This window comes from Diabrotica virgifera, chromosome 5, assembly GCF_917563875.1.
Source record: "Diabrotica virgifera virgifera chromosome 5, PGI_DIABVI_V3a".
NCBI classification, from domain to species: Eukaryota; Metazoa; Arthropoda; class Insecta; order Coleoptera; family Chrysomelidae; genus Diabrotica; species Diabrotica virgifera.
The window spans coordinates 139,385,873-139,404,433 of NC_065447.1; the positions used below are offsets into that span (position 1 = coordinate 139,385,873).

Consider the following 18,561-nt stretch of genomic DNA (forward strand, 5'->3'; position numbering starts at 1 on the left):
TGTGAGGTGTAAATTTTGCAAGAGTGTACATGCAAAAAATGCTACAAGAATGAAATCTCATCTTCAACAATGCACTTATGTGCCGCATATGATAAAACTTAAATTCAATATTTTAACTCCAAAGTCAAAGGGGAATCACTCTAAATTTCCATTTGAAACATCCATGAAAAAGATCACATCGGCAAAATTGGATAACGATAACACTGATGCTGCTTGTACATCATCAACGGTTTCCACAGCATCAACATCTGCTTCTGATAACATTCATGTGGAAACACCTGTTTGCACAAAAATCAACAGAATACAATCATTTTGTGATCGAATGACACACGAACAAAATAACGAATTGAATATTTTGCTTGCTAGAGCTATTTACACCAGTTCAGCACCACATTCAATTACCGAGAATGAAGATTGGAAATTGTTTTTTAAAAAAATTAGACCTTCATACACCTTACCATCGAGATATATGTTATCAAATCGTCTCCTGACCGAAGAGTACGAGCGAGTTGAAGTTCAAGTTAATGATAAAATTAAGCAAGCTGACAATTTATCATTGCAATGCGATGGTTGGTCCAACTTGCGAAATGAAAGTGTAATTAATTTCATTGTTACAACACCCGAACCGTTATTTGTCAAATCAGTACTAACAAAAGCAGAGAAGCATACCGCAGAATATATAACAAAATTAATGGTTGAAGTTCTGGAGGAGTATGGACCTAAAAAATTTTTCGCTATTGTGACTGATAACGCAAAGAATATGAGGAAGGCTGTGAGACAATGTGAAGAGATGTATCCCCATCTTGTATCATACGGCTGTTTAGCGCACACATTACATTTATTGTGCAGCGATATTTTGAAATTATCTTCAATAGAGACACATTTGTCACATATTATACATATCGTTAAAACTATTAACCAGTGTCAAGTACTGAGAGCTCAATTCACAGAAATAAGAAATGAGATGAAGTGTGGAGTGTCTCTTAGCCTACCTGTAAAAACAAGATGGGGTTCACATGTAAAATGTCTTCAAGATCTGACTAAATGCAAGTCCGTCCTACAACGTCTAGCAATATCTCCAGATAAAACAATTCAAGATAGAATACGCAGCGCAAAAGCAAATTTACTTGATGAAGGATTCTGGATAAATTCTAGCGCTCTTGTTGAATTGCTTAAGCCAATTACTGAAGCAATAACACGTCTTGAAGGAGATTCTTCGTCAATTCATTTGGTTTGTGAAACTTTCGCGAAAATCGGTAGTAACATATCTACTCATTTAGAATGCGTGAAACTAACGGATTGCGAAAAAACAGAAGCGATGGATAAATTTATATCAAGGAAGGAATACGCCCTTCAACCGATCCATTTTGCCGCAGACTTACTAAACCCTCGGTCTGTTGGTGCAAATTTATCATCAGCCGAAAGGATTGAAGCGATGAAATACATTACTACTATGTCAACCACGACCACGATAGAGATTGGTGATGAAGGAGTGTCAAAGATTACTGAGGATTTAGGAAACTATTTAGCTAAAACAGACTTTTTTGGCGAAACATTTTTATGGAACATACTCGATAATGTCTCTTTGGTTACATGGTGGAAAGGATTTTGTGGACATTCATGCCTCTCCAAAGTTGCAGTCAGGATATTGACAATGCCGTGCACTTCTGCGGCAACAGAGAGAAGCTTTAGCTCCCAGAGCAGCATTCATACGAAGAGAAGAAATCGCCTAACAACTCAAAGGGCAGCAAATTTAAATTATATACAATATAATTCAAAATTGCTGAAACGTTCACGACAACATCACATACAAAGTCAATATCCTATAGAAGAGACTGTACAGAACAACGTTTCGATAGAAGGTAGAAACTTACAGAAGGAGATAGAAGTAATTGAAAACCATATTTCCGAAGAGGAAGAATTAGACGAGGTAATTTTAAATTTAGGCATTTTTTAGATATGTGATATGTGCATGTGATATATGCAGTTTGCTTCTTTTCCGATTTTCCAATGCATTCCACCGTTTTCGAATAAAAAATTATAAATCTTATGTTTTCAGACAATATCATCATGGCATTCAAATACAACAGGAAATGGAAATTCCGACGATGATTTTAATTTTGCTGACTTTGCAATGACCGATGATGAAATTGATCAAAGAATGGAAACTAGGGAACAGAGACCAGCACGCATTTTGAGACAAAGCAAAGTGAACATTTTAGAAAACGTCTTAATGAAATCGGTAAATTAGTGTAAACACATACATATTTATTGTTTATATTCCAAAATTATCAATTTCAGGGTAAAGGCACAGAACAACCCCAAAAAAAAACGGAAGTCGAGAAGGATACTTCAGATGCCGAAAACAAGGTAGTTAGATCTGTATATATTATATTATAAACCCATTATTTTTACTCTCTATGTTTACACTTTCCTATTTAATTTCAGGATGCAGTTCTGGATTTGCCGGAGATAAAAAAAATTACACAAGGCTCATTGGAAGAGCAAACAATTGAAACTTCGACGTTTTATAACAAGAAGGTCTCCAGTTGTCTGCGAAAAAGGAAGTTGTGATTTATAAAAGCCGCTTAAAACAAAACTAAAGAACCTATGTTTTCATTTCTTTATTATTTGTATGTATTTCTTATCCACTTTTCTTTATTTCATAAGTATGTAGTTACTTTGTGTTTATTATATTCAATATGAATGCAAACAATTGATTTTTTAATACAATGAACATAAATTACATAAGTTACATAAATTACATCTGGTTTGTAATTTTTGGGTAATTTTACACGTGTAACTTACAATTTCTGAAATTACACGTAATTTCACATCGCTAATCACAATATATTTTTTTCAATCTATTCTGAACAGAAAAAATCTAGTGTATATTCGATGCACACAAAGAATTATATTAAAAAAATATATTGGGATGGCTGGAATCTGAACTCGGATTCCCTTATCACAAGTTTAGTGTCATAACCACTAGATCATTTGGACGATAATGCGACAAAGGCGACTATTCATAACGCTTAACGTGCAATCGAGAAACATTTCATTCAAGTTCATACATTTAATTTATAAAATACTTTGAAAAACTCCTGATACAAGAATAAAAAACCGTTAAACGCCGTAAAAATGAGTGACGCACACAATATTCCAGCTACAAAAGAGCTGATATGAATATTACGTGACACAAAAATGTATTTTAATTTTGATGGAAAATAAAACTATAGTTTCATTTTGAAAGATGTTTACGTAATATTTGCTAAATTTGGAGTGAAACATACCACAAGAGAGCTTCAAAATGCAAACTGTATCAAAGTTACTTTTTGTGGCGCATTTTACTTCAAACGCAAATATTATGGAAACATTTTCAAAATAAAACTATAATTTTTGTTTTCATCAAAATGAAAATACATTTTTGCGACACGAAATATTCATATAATCTTTTGTAGCTGGAATATTGTATGCGCCACTCATTTTTACGACGTTTAGCGGTTTTTTATTCTTGTTTGTGGAATATACTGCATACGGTTTCATTATTAGTACACAATGAATTAGAAAATTAGGAACCTTCATCTTTAATTTTGATCTGTAAATCAAAAACATTTATATCGTTTGATTATACCTACCTTACAATAAGTAAATCTTACTATTCTACTACCTTAATGCTAAAGTAACTTTACAATGGTTTTGATTGGTCATATTATGAAGATGGAAGTGTGCATCTTATTATTTCTTATAAATCATTTTCATTTCCTAATCTGTCATAATTAATATACATACATAATACTCAGATGGTTCATACATAATAAATTATTGTTAATTAAATTTACCCCAAATATAGATCTGACAGTAAAAATATTATTGTTATAAATAGCTCGAAATTTTTTTCGGTCACAAGGTATATGTAGTGAAGACATGACCATAATACTTGTCGTTTAATCTACTGATAGCAAGATGTGATAAGAGTGATGTCATTGTTTAATATAAGCCTGGTACCTATATATTTATTGATTCTTTATTAGTTCTATCTGTTCGATTAGTACCGTGACAAGTGCAGTGTTGTTCAATTCACACCCACATTTAACAATATGGCAAGTACCTATTTAATTGATCAACATTGAATATAAAAATATTGATATACAAAATATCAAAAAACTATTCATATGTCATCAAGTTTGTGGGTCAATTTAAAATTGTTTATATTATGATCTTTTGCTTTTTTTAACCCTTCGATGTCCGTTCAAACCTCCATAAGTGGACACCTTGTGTCTTTTAAACAATCAATAAGCAATCAATACAAAAATATTAGATTAGATATTTGTATACCGCAATTGGTGTAACATTTTTAACCCTCGGGCAGACGCGCTTTTAAAAATCGTAAGAGTGTTCGCGCGGCGGCACTTTATGTATCAAGCAGAACAAGATTTAAATTAAATTCAAAAGATACTCATCCTTAATAGTCTGGGCTGATTATCGGAGAATATGCAATTTTTGGGAAAAGTTATTTACCAGCAATTTTATTGCTGGAATCGAATCTTATTATTGTATGTATTAATAATATAGATATGCAAAGTCCGCAGATAGTGTGCTACTTTTTTTATAAACAAAATGGCGCCCGAAAATCGTGTTTTTTTCAATTTTTGCTCTATAACTCTAAAGATTTTAACTTTAGACAAAAAATATTCAAATATAAATTCACCGCAATTAAATTCTGCATAGAGACGTGTTTTTTCCGATTTACTTCGACGAAAACTTTCCCTGGAAAAAGCGGTTTTTTCCAACAAAATCTTTAATTTTCAACTAAACTTTTAGATAAGTAGTTGTTAATCAATAATTAAATAACTTGGTAACGTAAAAGCCCTTTCCGCATATATTATAATTCCAGAAGCCGATGGAAATTGAATAAACAGTTTAGCAACAATTGAAATGTTAATTAAAAATTTACGGTCGCTGTAATAACGACAATAATTATGATGCATAAGAATAACTATGATTTTTTCATAAAAAGACACTATACCTATCTAATGTACTTTACAGAATTGAAATTGGACTATTTAAGCGGCCTCAGGAATATTTTAAAATTATAAACAATTTTTTTGGCTTATAAACAATTAGAATATCTCAGGAAATACTAAACTAAATTAAATTGTGAAAACGGTATTCGAAAGACAGCGGTAGGATGCTTCTTTTAAAAGAAAAAACGTTTAACTAGGACGAGTGGTTCCTGAGATACAACCGGTCAAACTTGACCTAAATTTACGGCAAAGATATAAACAATAGGATCATAATTTTCAAACCTCACCTTTTTATTTTTGTCCTCTTTCTCCACACCAATTTTCATATCTTTAAAATCCTCATAACATATATTATTATAATAAAAACTATCGATAATACGTGTGAAAATTGCCAAAAATAGCAAAATTCCAATCAAAAATTAGGTTGGAGAAAATGTAACCCTCAAAGTTCAAAATCGGTATACGTTAAAAAAAATGCATTTTCTCGGCTTCCCATGGAGCAATTTCCTTCATTCTTTTTTTGTTCCCAAGTAACTCGAGTAGAGCCATTGAACTAACGTATTATTAAATGTCAAACTTGCTTTCGTTTTGTTATAATAAATTAATTTATTTATTATAATACAATATTTTAATTTGTTTAAATAAAAATTGTTTAAATAATTATACAGCTTTCAAATGAGAATACTTATGTTTTTAACTTTAAAAGGTACACTTGTAGTAAGTTTATCTAAAAAAAGCCTACAACTGGAGAAAATATGTAATTTTCTGTTCTTATAAATAAATTAATCTATTATAACACAACAAAAGCAAGTTTGACATTTAATAATGCATTAGTTCGATGGCTCTACTCGAGTTATTAGGGAACAAAAAAAGAATGAAGGAAATTGCTCCATGGGAAGCCGAGAAAATGCATTTTGTTAACGTATACCGATTTTGAACTTTGAGGGTTACATTTTCTCCAACCTAATTTTTGATTGGAATTTTGCTATTTTTGGCAATTTTCACACGTATTATCGATAGTTTTTATTATAATAATATATGTTATGAGGATTTTAAAGATATGAAAATTGGTGTGGAGAAAGAGGACAAAAATAAAAAGGTGATGGTTTGAAAATTACGATCCTATTGTTTATATCTTTGCCGTAAATTCCGGTCAATTTTGACCGGTTGTATCTCAGGAACCACTCGTTATAATTAAACGTTTTTTCCTTTTAAAAGAAGCATCCTGACGCTGTCTTTCGAAAACCGTTTTCACAATTTAATTTAGTTTAATATTTCTCGAGATATTCTATTTGTTTATAAACCAAAAAATTGTTAATAATTTTAAAATATTCCTGAGGCCGCTTAAATAGTCCAATTTCAATTCTGTAAAGTACATTAGATAGGTATAGTGTCTTTTTATGAAAAAATCATAGTTATTCTTATGCATCATAATTATTGTCGTTATTATAGCGACCGTAAATTTTTAATTAACATTTTAATTGTTGCTAAACTGTTCATTCAATTTCCGTAGACTTCTGAAATTATAATATATGCGTAAAGCGTTTTTACTTTATCAAGTTATTTAATTATTTATTAACAACTCCTTATCTAAAAGTTTAGTTGAAACTTAAAGATTTTGTTGGAAAAACCCGCTTTTTCCGGGGAAAGTTTTCGTCGAAGTAAATCGAAAAAAACACGTCTCTATGCAGAATTTAATTGTGGTGAATTTTTATTTGGGTGTTTTTGGTCTAAAGTTAAAATCTTTGGAGTTATAGAGCAAAAATTGAAAAAAACACGATTTTCGGGCGCCATTTTGTTTATAAAAAAAGTAGCACACCATCTGCGGACTTTGCATATCTATAAACCAGCAATAAAATTGCTGGTAAATAACTTTTCCTTGTATTTTGCTAATTAGCCCAGAGTATAAGGGAAACGAAGCAAGATGCAAAATTTTGACCCATGTCCAAATTTATAATGTGTTAAATGTATTCATTTTTTTCGAAACCTGAGAAAACTAATAAATATTTTTGAAAAATTTAAACGCAGAATGGATTACATTATTTCCGAGGGCCGAAAGTCCCTGAAAACTTCTATAATGTTTATTTTAATAAGTTACAGAAGTGAAAATAAAAGAGAAAATTTAGTGTGATTTTTAATTGCAAATAAACTTGCGTGCATAGAAATCCGCCCAATTAAAAATTTGGTCATTTTTGATGTCTGGTATTTCCTAAACGTGTTGGCCGATTTAAGTGATTTTTTAAATATGTTATAGCTCGATTATGATTGTTATAGCTCGATATTGTTGCTAAACAGATAAATTTTCATTGTATACCGGGTGTACGAATCAAACTGTGTTTCTTTCTCAAAGTTCGCATCACGCTGTGGAATATTCTATCATTTATAAAATACTAAAATTAAAACCCAACTATAGCCTCAGGTTTTCTTAACATTATGTTTTTTGATTCATTCACTTATGTTGGGCGATAAAAAGTTAGGTACTTTAACAACTAGCCATGTTCTTCATCAGTAAAGGGTGTTTATAAATAAGTGAGGCAAATTTTAAGGGGTAATTCTGCATGAAAAAATAATGACAGGTTGCTTTAGTTTTTAATTATAGGTATATAATAATTAGATAGGGGGTGTTGAAATTTTTCTTACAAACTGACTATTTATTTATTGCTTTAAAATGGGTTAAGATATGCAAATGAAAATTGGTGGGTTTTAAGAGATAGATTGCGGATTTTTTGACATACAATTAAGAATTTTATATTCAGCATTGGCGTGCATATTACTTGTATGCGCGCCAACGGTGAACATTAAATTCTTAATTGTATGTGAAAAATGTGCAATAACTACGTCTTAAAACCCACCAATTTTCATTTGCATATCCAAACCGGTTTTACAGAAATAAATAAATAGTCAGTTTGTAAGAAAAATTTCAACATCCCCTATCTCGGAAACGAAGCATTTGCGGGCATACGATTATAAAACAAACTGGCATTATTTTTTCATGCAGAATTACCCCTTACAGTTTATCGCACTTATTTAGAAACACCCTGTACTGATGAAGAACATGGCTAGTTGTTGAAGTACTTAACTTTTATATTATCCAACATAAGCGAATGAATCAAAAACCAGAATGTTAAGAAAACCTGACGCTATAGCTTGGTTTTAATTTCAGTATTTTATAAATGCCAGAATATTCCACAGGGTAATGCGAACTTTGAGAAAAAAACAGTTTGATTCGTACACCTGGTATACAATGAAAAGTACCCCGCACAAACTCTATGGAAATTAGGTCCTAGTGGATTTAGTTCATACTTTGAAAAAATACTCTTTGAAGCATCCTGATAAAAATTTCTCATCATGATATCATTAGAAATAAACTAAAATAGCAAATGATATATTTTTAACATTTATTTATTGGCAACAATATATTATTTGAAAAAAGTTGCTAACGAAATAAATAAAAAATAATACAAATAATAGTAAATAAATCTCATTGTTTTCTTAATATAGGTACCAAGTCAACCGTATCTAACATATTTAACAATTAAGTGTACCTTGAAAAAAATAATTGCAAAGGAGAGAAAATTTCAGAATTTTTGTATCGATATCCAAATAAAAAACAAATTTTACAAACTTACACAATATGCCAAAAACTTTATACAATATAAGGCGAAGAAGTGAAATTTGCATAAATTCAATATTTTTAGAGATATTCGAGAAATTCATAAAAGTCAATTGTAATGCAAGAATTTAATTCAGATGAAGACTAAGGCTTTTGTTAAAAGACCATATCGAACCCTTTTTAAAAATGTTCAATATATTTTTGAATTTTTTGTTGCTGACGTTTCGTCTGAAATTGCGACAGACATTACCAAATTATAACTTCTTGGCTCTCAATGGACATTCTTATGGCTCATCAGTGAGCTCAAAGATATTAACCGTCCACTACCGCACCTCTCTGGATAATATCTGCTTAACACGTTGACGGACAGTGCGTTAAATGTATAAGCAAGTGTTGTGACACTATATTATGTACTTTGCAAAGTAGAATACGGAAAATTGCAACGTCTATAGATGTGGTGCCACATTACATCAATGGGAATTAGACGTCTATAGACGTTCTGTCCGTCAACGTGTTAAGTTGCGGATAAAACGTCAGGAATAAACAATTCCAGACCACGGCAAATAAAACTCGAAAACAATGTACCCTTACAAAAAAATGTTCGCGAAAGCCTTCATTCTATGCTTCTTTTCATGAGCATTTTTCAGTGCGTCACAAATGATAGAAAAAAAGGTAAGTCCGTGATAATATAAATTTTAGTGACATGACATTTTAGTTAAATCTGACAGATGTCACATTTTATTTGCAATTTGGCATAAAATCAAATCAATTGTGTTTATTGCATTTATAAAATGGTATTTTCTTTGATTTGTAGTCTTATAAACTGTTCAGATTATATTCGTAGATATATTATATAATTCGCAAATTATTTTATTTTCGATTATGGCGCCATCTATTGACAACTAGAATAAATGTTATAAATGTCACCGACGAAATGTAATCACCGACGTGCGTTTTTTTCGGTCACATACAATTTAATGCGTTAGAATGAAATCGAAAAACTGTGACGCACTGAAAATCCTCATGAGAAAAAGCATATCCTCTCTATTATAAGTGACTACATAATTGGGTAAATTAATGAAAATTATAAATACATGCCGTTGTTTACATTCTTGAATGCTAGGGAACCTCTTTATACTTTGGATTAACAAGTCAGGGAGAAGAACCAATATAGTGTGACGTGATTTTGTCACCCGACTGTTTTCAGCTCCTTGCCTATTTATTATAATTTAACAAAAAGGGTCTTGTTTACCGAATTTGAATTATGAATGCATTTAAAAGGGGGACCTTTTTAACAGGTATATTAACTTTGATATTTCTTTCTAGAAAATGCTTATTTGATATTTATGTAAATAACCCTTCGATTGATATTCTAGAATAAGATGAATTCTTCCGTAATAATCTTTCTTATTCTGGAACATTGTAATAATGTATAAATAAAATAGGGGTTTTTGGAATTAGTAAGTCAGTTGTGAATTTGAATACGTCGGTGTATTTTGATATGTATCCGGCGCGGATAAATTTGTAATTATGTAAATAAATTATTAGTTTTGGTGTAATAAATAAATTAGATATCGTAGTTTGTAAAATAAAAGATATAAATTCAGTGTCTTTCATTTGTTTAGAAGTAAGTTATTAAAAATAAATAAAGTCAACTAACATTAAACTTAGTGCCTAAAAACATAAATAATAAAATAGTAAAGTCAGTTTTGTAATAATAGTATAAATTTGTGTATGGTTTTTGGTGATCCTCCTCCTAATTCCTTGAGTCCTTGTTAGAGCGTGTGTCTTTCTAGAAAATGCTTATTTGATATTTATGTAAATAACCCTTCGATTGATATTCTAGAATAAGATGAATTCTTCCGTAATAATCTTTCTTATTCTGGAACATTGTAATAATGTATAAATAAAATAGGGGTTTTTGGAATTAGTAAGTCAGTTGTGAATTTGAATACGTCGGTGTATTTTGATATGTATCCGGCGCGGATAAATTTGTAATTATGTAAATAAATTATTAGTTTTGGTGTAATAAATAAATTAGATATCGTTTGTAAAATAAAAGATATAAATTCAGTGTCTTTCATTTGTTTAGAAGTAAGTTATTAAAAATAAATAAAGTCAACTAACATTAAACTTAGTGCCTAAAAACATAAATAATAAAATAGTAAAGTCAGTTTTGTAATAATAGTATAAATTTGTGTATGGTTTTTGGTGATCCTCCTCCTAATTCCTTGAGTCCTTGTTAGAGCGTGGTAACAGTCTAAATATTATTAGCTTGCTGTCAAATTGGTTGCGATCCTGTGCCAGATGGATGGCTCCATGTACAAATTTTCCCATCAGTCTTAATTTGGTCTGTACATCGTATTGGAGATCTTACTATTGGTCTTTGGCCTTCTACCTTTCCTTCTACTACCAATAGTTCCGTGGTACCCATTACCCATTCTTTTGGCTATGTGGCTGAAATAATTTAGGTATGAATGGTTTACTTATTTTAAGAGAATCTCTTTTATATGAAGCTCTTCCAGCATTGAAAGGTTGGTTCTGCGTTGTGTCCAGGACAGGCGTAGAATTCTTCTGTAAACCCACTTTTCGAGGGCATCGACCTTACTTTTATCAATTTTTTTGAGCGTCCGTGTTTCGTGTTTCAGCTACGTATTTAGCAATGGGAAAATATTGACTAACCTGAGCTTAGTATTCTTTGTTAATTTTTCAGTCTTTCCATATTTCAATTAATTTAGCTGTTGCAGTTTGGTCCATTACGCTCGATTTCTGACGAGTAATTGTCATTGTTGATTATCACGGGTAGGTATATGTAAGTATAAACGTCTACTATTACTCTGCTCTGGGCTAATTAGCAAAATACAAGGAAAAGTTATTTACCAGCAATTTTATTGATGGAATCGAGTCTTAATATTGTATGTATTAATAATATAGGTATGCAAAGTCCGCAGATAGTGTGCTACTTTTTTATAAACAAAATGGCGCCCGAAAATCGTGTTTTTTTCAATTTTTGCTCTATAACTCCAAAGATTTTAACTTTACACCAAAAACACCCAAATAAAAATTCACCGCAATTAATTTCTGCATAGAGACGTGTTTTTTCCGATTCACTTCGACGAAAACTTTCCCCGGAAAAAGCGGGTTTTTCCAACAAAATCTTTAATTTTCAACTAAAGTTTTTCCTGGTTTTCCCTTGTGATTTACTATGAAGTCTCTAACTCGAGAATTTTACTGTCGTTGCATTTGGTTGTCTTTTTAAAGACATATCACATGCTATAATTTTTTATGACGGATATTCTTGAGTTGGGGTTAATTTCATGTAATCGAATGAACTATCTTTCAGTAAGTCGTCCCAGGAACGCAACTCATAAATATTGGCAATATCATTTTAAAGTCTTCTACTTTAAAATATATAATATATGTCTGAATTGCCAATATAAATGAGTGAGATTAAATAAATTATTAGAAGAATTTTTTTGCTTAGCAACAACACTAATATTTTGTATTTTGAAAACGGCACCCGATTTGGGCGTCGAAACGTTAATAAAATAATTTTTTTCATTTTAATTGTGGCTTATTTCCCATATCAATAATTAATCATAAAAATGCCACAAGGAAATAGCTTCAGAACAACATTAAAATTTTAGATAAGTAATTGTTAATCAATAATTAAATGACTTGGTAATGTAAAAGCCCTTTTCGTATAAATTTCCAGAATTCCAGAAGCCGATGGAAATTGAATGAACAGTTTAACAACAATTAAATTGTTGATTAAAAATTTACGGTCGCTATAATAACGACAATAATTATGATGCGTAAGAATAACTATGATTTTTTTCATAAAGAGACACCATGCCTATTTAATGTACTTTACAGAATTGAAATTGGATTATTTAAGCAGCCTCAGGAATATTTTAAAATTATAAACAATTTTTTGGCTTATAAACAAATAGAATATCTCAGGAAATATTAAACTAAATTAAATTGTAAAAACGTTATTCGAAAAATAGCGGCAGGACGCTTCTTTTAAAAGAAAAAACGTTTAAGTACGACGAGTGGTTCCTGAGATACAACGATGAAAGTTGACCGGAATTTACGGCAAAGATATAAACAATATAATCATAATTTTTAAACCGTCAGTTTTTATTTTTGTCCTCTTTCACCACACCAATTTTCATATCTCTAAAATACTCATAACATATATTATTATAATAAAACATATCGTTAATACGTGTGAAAATTGCCACAAACAGCAAAATTCCAATCAAAAATTAGGTTGGAGAAAATGTAACCCTCAAAGTTCAAAATCGGTATACGTTAAAAAAATGCATTTTCTCGGCTTCCCATGGAGCAATTTCCTTCATTATTTTTTTGTTCCCAAATAACTCGAGTAGAGCCATCGAACTAACGCATTATTAAATGTCAAACTTGCTTTTGTTTTGTTATAATAGATTAATTTATTTATAAGAAGAGATAACTACATATTTTTTCCAGTTGTAGGCTTTTTTTAGATAAACTTACTACAAGTGTATCTTTTAAAGTTAAAAACATAAATATTCTTATTTGAAACCTGTATAATTATTTAAACAATTTTTATTTAAACAAATTAAAATTTTGTGTTATAATAAATAAATTAATTTATTATAACAAAACAAAAGCAAGTCTGACATTTAATAATGCGTTAATTCGATGGCTCTACTCGAGGTACTTGGGAACAAAAAAAGAATGAAGGAAATTGCTCCATGGAAAGCCATTTTTTTTAACGTATACCGATCTTGAACTTTGAGGGTTACATTTTCTCCAACCTAATTTTTGATTGGAATTTTGCTATTTTTGGCAATTTTCACACGTATTATCGATAGTTTTTATTATAGTAATATATGTTATGAGTATTTTAATGATATGAAAATTGGTGTGGAGAAAGAGGACAAAAATAAAAAGGTGATGGTTTAAAAATTATGATCCTATTGTTTATATCTTTGCCGTAAATTCCGGTCAACTTTCACCGGTTATATCTCAGGAAATACTCAATATAATTAAACGTTTTTTCTTTTAAAAGAAGCGTCCTGTCGCTGTTTTTCGAATACCGTTTTTGCAATTTAATTTAGTTTAATATTTCCCAAGATATTCTATTATTTGTTTATAACCCAAAAAATTTTTTATAATTTTAAAATATTCCTGAGGCTGCGTAAATAGTCCAATTTCAATTCTGTAAAGTACATCAGATAGGTATAGTGTCTTTTTATGAAAAAATCATAGTTATTCTTATGCATCATAATTATTGTCGTGATTATAGCGACCGTAAATTTTTTATTAACAATTCAATTGTTGCTAAGCTGTTCATGTAATTTCCATCGGCTTCTGGAATTATAATCTATACAAAAAATACTTTTACATTACCAAGTTATTTAATTATTGATTAACAATTAATTATCTAAAAGTTTAGTTGAAAATTAAAGATTTTGTTGGAAAACCCGCTTTTCCGGGCAAAGGTTTTCGTCGAAATAAATCGGAAAAAACAAGTCTCTATGCAGAATTTAATTGCAGTGAATTTTTATTTGAGTGTTTTTGGTGTAAAGTTAAAATCTTTGGAGTTATAGAGCAAAAATTGAAAAAAACACGATTTTCGGGCGCCATTTTGTTTATAAAAACAGTAGCACACTATCTTCGGACTTTGCATACCTATATTATTAATATATACAATCATAAGATTCGATTCCAGCAATAAAATGGCTGGTAAATAACTTTTCCCAAAAATGGCCTATTCTCCGATAATCAGCCCAGAATATAGTCGGTTCGCTAAACTCAGACACAACTGACTAGGGATTTTAGTAGGTAATTTTTTTGTTTTTTGATAATTTTGCCAAAATTGTCAAAATTACTAAGTATTTAGTAATTTTTAACTATTTAGTAATTATTTGTTCACCAATTTTACCAAACTGGCCAAATTACCTGCTAAAATGACTAGCCAGTTGTGTCTGAGTTTAGCGAACCGACTATATTTCGAAATTCGCCAAATGGTGTATGTATTTTTTATTTTACCGGTTTTTTATAGCGTTCTTCGCCTTCCGGTTCCTAGTTTCAAGCTTCGTCGATTGATCTATTCGTCAGGGTAAAGGTTCCTTTCTGACATTGCATTCTAAATGGCGCTTAGCCAGGATTGTTTCGGCCTTCCTCCCTTCCTTCTTTCCCTATCTACATGACCATACCAGATCAGTTGTCTCCTTTGAGTTTCATCTATGATGGTTGACTTGACCATTATATTTCTTATTTGGTCATTTTGTATTCTTTTAAGTCTTGATTTTTTAGCTGATCTTCAGAATTCCATTTCCAATGGAAGTAGGCGTCGTTCCAGGGACTTAGTAAGTTGCGGTAGATTATTATTTGCCCTGTCTACAATCACCATTTTTGTTCTTCATGAGTTATTTGTTTATCCGGCTTAGTCGTTCTACGATGGCACTCATTATCGCAGGTTACTTTAGTTACTAAAAGTAGTTTTTAACTTTAAGGAGTAACCTTTAGAAAGTCATTATAAAGAACAACCTGTCAACTGTGTGTACTAAAACTCTTAGTTTATTTAGAGTCCTAGACTTTGTTGGATTATCCGCTTCGAAAACTATGCGCATTAGCTATGTTAGCCAAGCCGCACACCAAAGAAACATGAAACGAAAAACATGAAACATGAAACGAAAAACATGTTTCACGAAAAGAAAACACTGCTAAACAAATCTCAAAGTCCGCCTACCAATGAAACGAGTGTGATTCATGCTCATGACACATTTTTATTTTCGGAGAGTTTCATAAATGGCCGGACATATATTTGTTTAGCAGTGGTTTATTTCCATGAAACGTAATTTACGTTTCATGTTTCTTTGATGTGCCTTACTCATTAATTAATTCCTAAATTTCTTCACTGATGGAATCTTTACATTTAATGGTCCTCCTTAAATCCATACCCAATCTATAAGTGACATCTCCAACAGGTGTCTTTTTGCACTTGAGCGTATATATTATGCTCGTGATGTAAAAAAAGCAGCCATGTAAAAAAGCTCAATAATACAGTGTCTAAATTTAATACTACTATTTGTCATGAATCGCGAACGCAATAAAAATATTATTAGCCAATAACTGTTGATTGTTGTGTATGTATTTGTTAAAATTATGTGTTTTAAGATACTTATTAACAGTTGGTAATACACGTCTTGAGACCTGCATACTTTTAGTGGCAGCAGGTTAAATATAAACGTTTGTTATAGCAACTATTATAAGAGCCAGTGGCGTAGCATTAAATTTCAATAATACATTTTTTCTTATATCTAGCCATAAATAATACCAAATCGATTAGTAGGTACTATTTGATTTCATAAAAGATTTTGATATATTTGAAACAAAATACAAAGATATGCAAAAAATTTTGGATCATAAATTAAAACAAATAGTAACTACAACCTTAAAAAATAAATTTAGAAACTCAATCAAAAACTCCTAAACTCTAAACCCTAAAATAAAAAAACGACTAATAACATTTTTTTAAATAGCAAAAGGGGTTATGTGACACAAAATATATCTATTACATTACAATATTAATGTTTCTTTATTTATTAACTGATTAAATAGTAAAAATGTTTCTATAGGTATATTAATAAAATTGAATAATAAAAACTAAAAATTTTAGTTTATTAGGTGTTTAAAACATTTACTATTCACCCTTTGACAGTAGTATAATCTATTTTTTTTCTTTTCAATTTTGTAATACTTATCTAGTTATGTGGCTACATTTTTATATAACTCTAGGTAACCCTGCAAGAAAAAATCTAATAGATAAGATTCGGTGGTCACATTCTTGTCGGAAAATGATGTCTTGGTGAAAATCTTGTGGATGATTTGTGATTATGTCGATTGGTGCAGTTATTATTTATTTCTCGCCGAGAAGTAGATATTGAGGTATTTCTCGCCGTTTAAATTTCCATCAATGAATTACAAAATAATTACCCAATATACCTGCCCATACATTTAACTTTTCCGGTAATTATGTACTACCGTCACGAAACAAACGAGGAGTTATATATCAGACTACCTGACATTCTGACGGTGGACGTGGCCATTCAATTAAAGTTTAGCTTAATCAATGAAGCAAACATAATTCAATTAATCGGAATTTTGTTCGAGAGTGGTGGTCATAATTTCACAATATTCCGTTTGTCTGTCTGCATCATCTTCATGTCGTGAACCATTTTCATCTCATATGAATACCAATTTTTGAAGTGAATACCTACCTCTTACGCTCGGTGTGATGTTTTTGCACTGGCCCAAAATAATATTTAGCGTGACGCGAAATATCGAGACGCGTGCAGTATCTTTGCGGTATACAGTAATGTAGATAGATACATACAGTGAGCACATAAAGGTTGGAATAAATTCATTATTTCGTAAACCGGTGACTTCAAGAAAAAATCCTGAAATATGTCGATTTTTACTTTTAAACTATGATTTTTTGGCATATATATCATACTAGTGACGTCATCCATTTGGGCGTGATGACGTAATCAATGATTTTTTCAATTGAGAATAGGAGTCGTGTAATAGCTCATTTGCAAGGTTATTTAATTCTCTATTCAGTAATATAAACACTAACATAATTATTTATACAAGGTGCTCTAAAAAATGTTTTTTTAATTAAATTAATTGACACAAAAAGAAGAATGTATGTAATTTAATTAATTCTAAATACATATTACTGCTTACTGTTGCAGAAAACAAAAAAAAATGTTTATTTTAGAAATAAACCTTGCTTTTCGCTTAAATCAAGTGTTTAAACTGCCAAGAGGAAGGTGGGTGGCCGCTATAATATTGAATTTAAGCGAAGAAAAATATTTGTTTGTCAAATAAACATTTTTTTCCTATTTTCTGGCAACAGTAATATGTATTTCGAATTAAATAAATTACATACATTCTTCTTTTTGTCTCAATTAATTTAATTAAAACCAATCTTTTAGACCACTTTATACAGGGTGAGTCATAACTATTGGGACATAGACTAAGGACAGGTTATTTGGACCAAAATATGGCTATTGGGCCAAATATGCTTTAATAAAATGTTGCTGAGAAAAAAGATACAGGGTGTTAAAATTAATTTTTGTTTTTCGTTTTTTGCTAATAGTTTCCCTGTATATTTATAAATTGCTATCAAAATTGGCACAGAGGCATAATCTTAGACAAGAAATAGTATTTTATTTACAATTTTACGTTTTGTCATAGAGGGCGCCACGTGGATCATTCCTGATGATCAATTGAGTCTAAACTTTTTCTGATGAAACTTTTTAGTAATTTTTATTAGAAAATATGACGTAAACATCATTTTTACGTAAAGTTGGTACTCTTGTTTAAACATGATAATTTCAACCGTTTTCGATAAAAACGCAGTCGAACTGCTTAGAGTCTTAAAAAAGGATTTCAAATATTATTTCATTTATGAAAAGTATGCTTTGGACTGTCAGATAATTGTTGTTGGTAAATGTCATTTGTTCAGAGTAAATTATTTTTGATGTGACAGTGTAGTGTAGTGTTGCATTTTTTAAAAGTAATCATTACTTTTTTGATTGAAATGCCTCGTCACAATCATTTTACTAATGAAGAAATGCGAGATATGATTTGCGTATACGCACAAGAAAATTTTTGCGGTCGCTCGGCAGCCAGAAGGTATGGAATGTTATACGCAAACAGAAGGCAACCAAATCACAAAACTTTTGCAAGATTATATCGTAGTTTAGGTGAAACTGGGTCATTTCACACTAAAAATCGGGGTGGTCGACCGAAACAAATCACACCTAATCAAGAAGATGAACTTTTGGTTCGAATAGATGAAAATCCTGAAATAAGTTCACGACATCTATCAGCAGCAACAGGAGTAAGTCAGTCGTG

The 18,561-nt window shown here is 30.7% G+C and overlaps 2 protein-coding genes across 7 annotated transcripts in view; one reads left to right on the forward strand and one right to left on the reverse strand.

The window, feature by feature from the left end:
* LOC114333175 (uncharacterized) overlaps nt 1-18,561 on the reverse strand; it is a 412,711-nt gene that overhangs the window by 200,089 nt on the left and 194,061 nt on the right. The gene's annotated exons all lie outside the window — the stretch shown is intronic.
* Nucleotides 1-18,561, forward strand: part of LOC114333172 (paxillin-B) — a 289,103-nt gene that overhangs the window by 186,177 nt on the left and 84,365 nt on the right. The window contains exon 1 of one of the 5 annotated variants that reach the window (XM_028283021.2): nt 3,966-4,103. The exons of the other annotated variants lie outside the window; for them this stretch is intronic. Coding sequence (XP_028138822.1) covers nt 4,101-4,103 — 3 coding nt within the window. The 5' untranslated portion in view covers nt 3,966-4,100. Of the gene's footprint in view, nt 1-3,965; nt 4,104-18,561 lie in introns of those variants that run through there. 5 annotated transcript variants of the gene reach the window in all.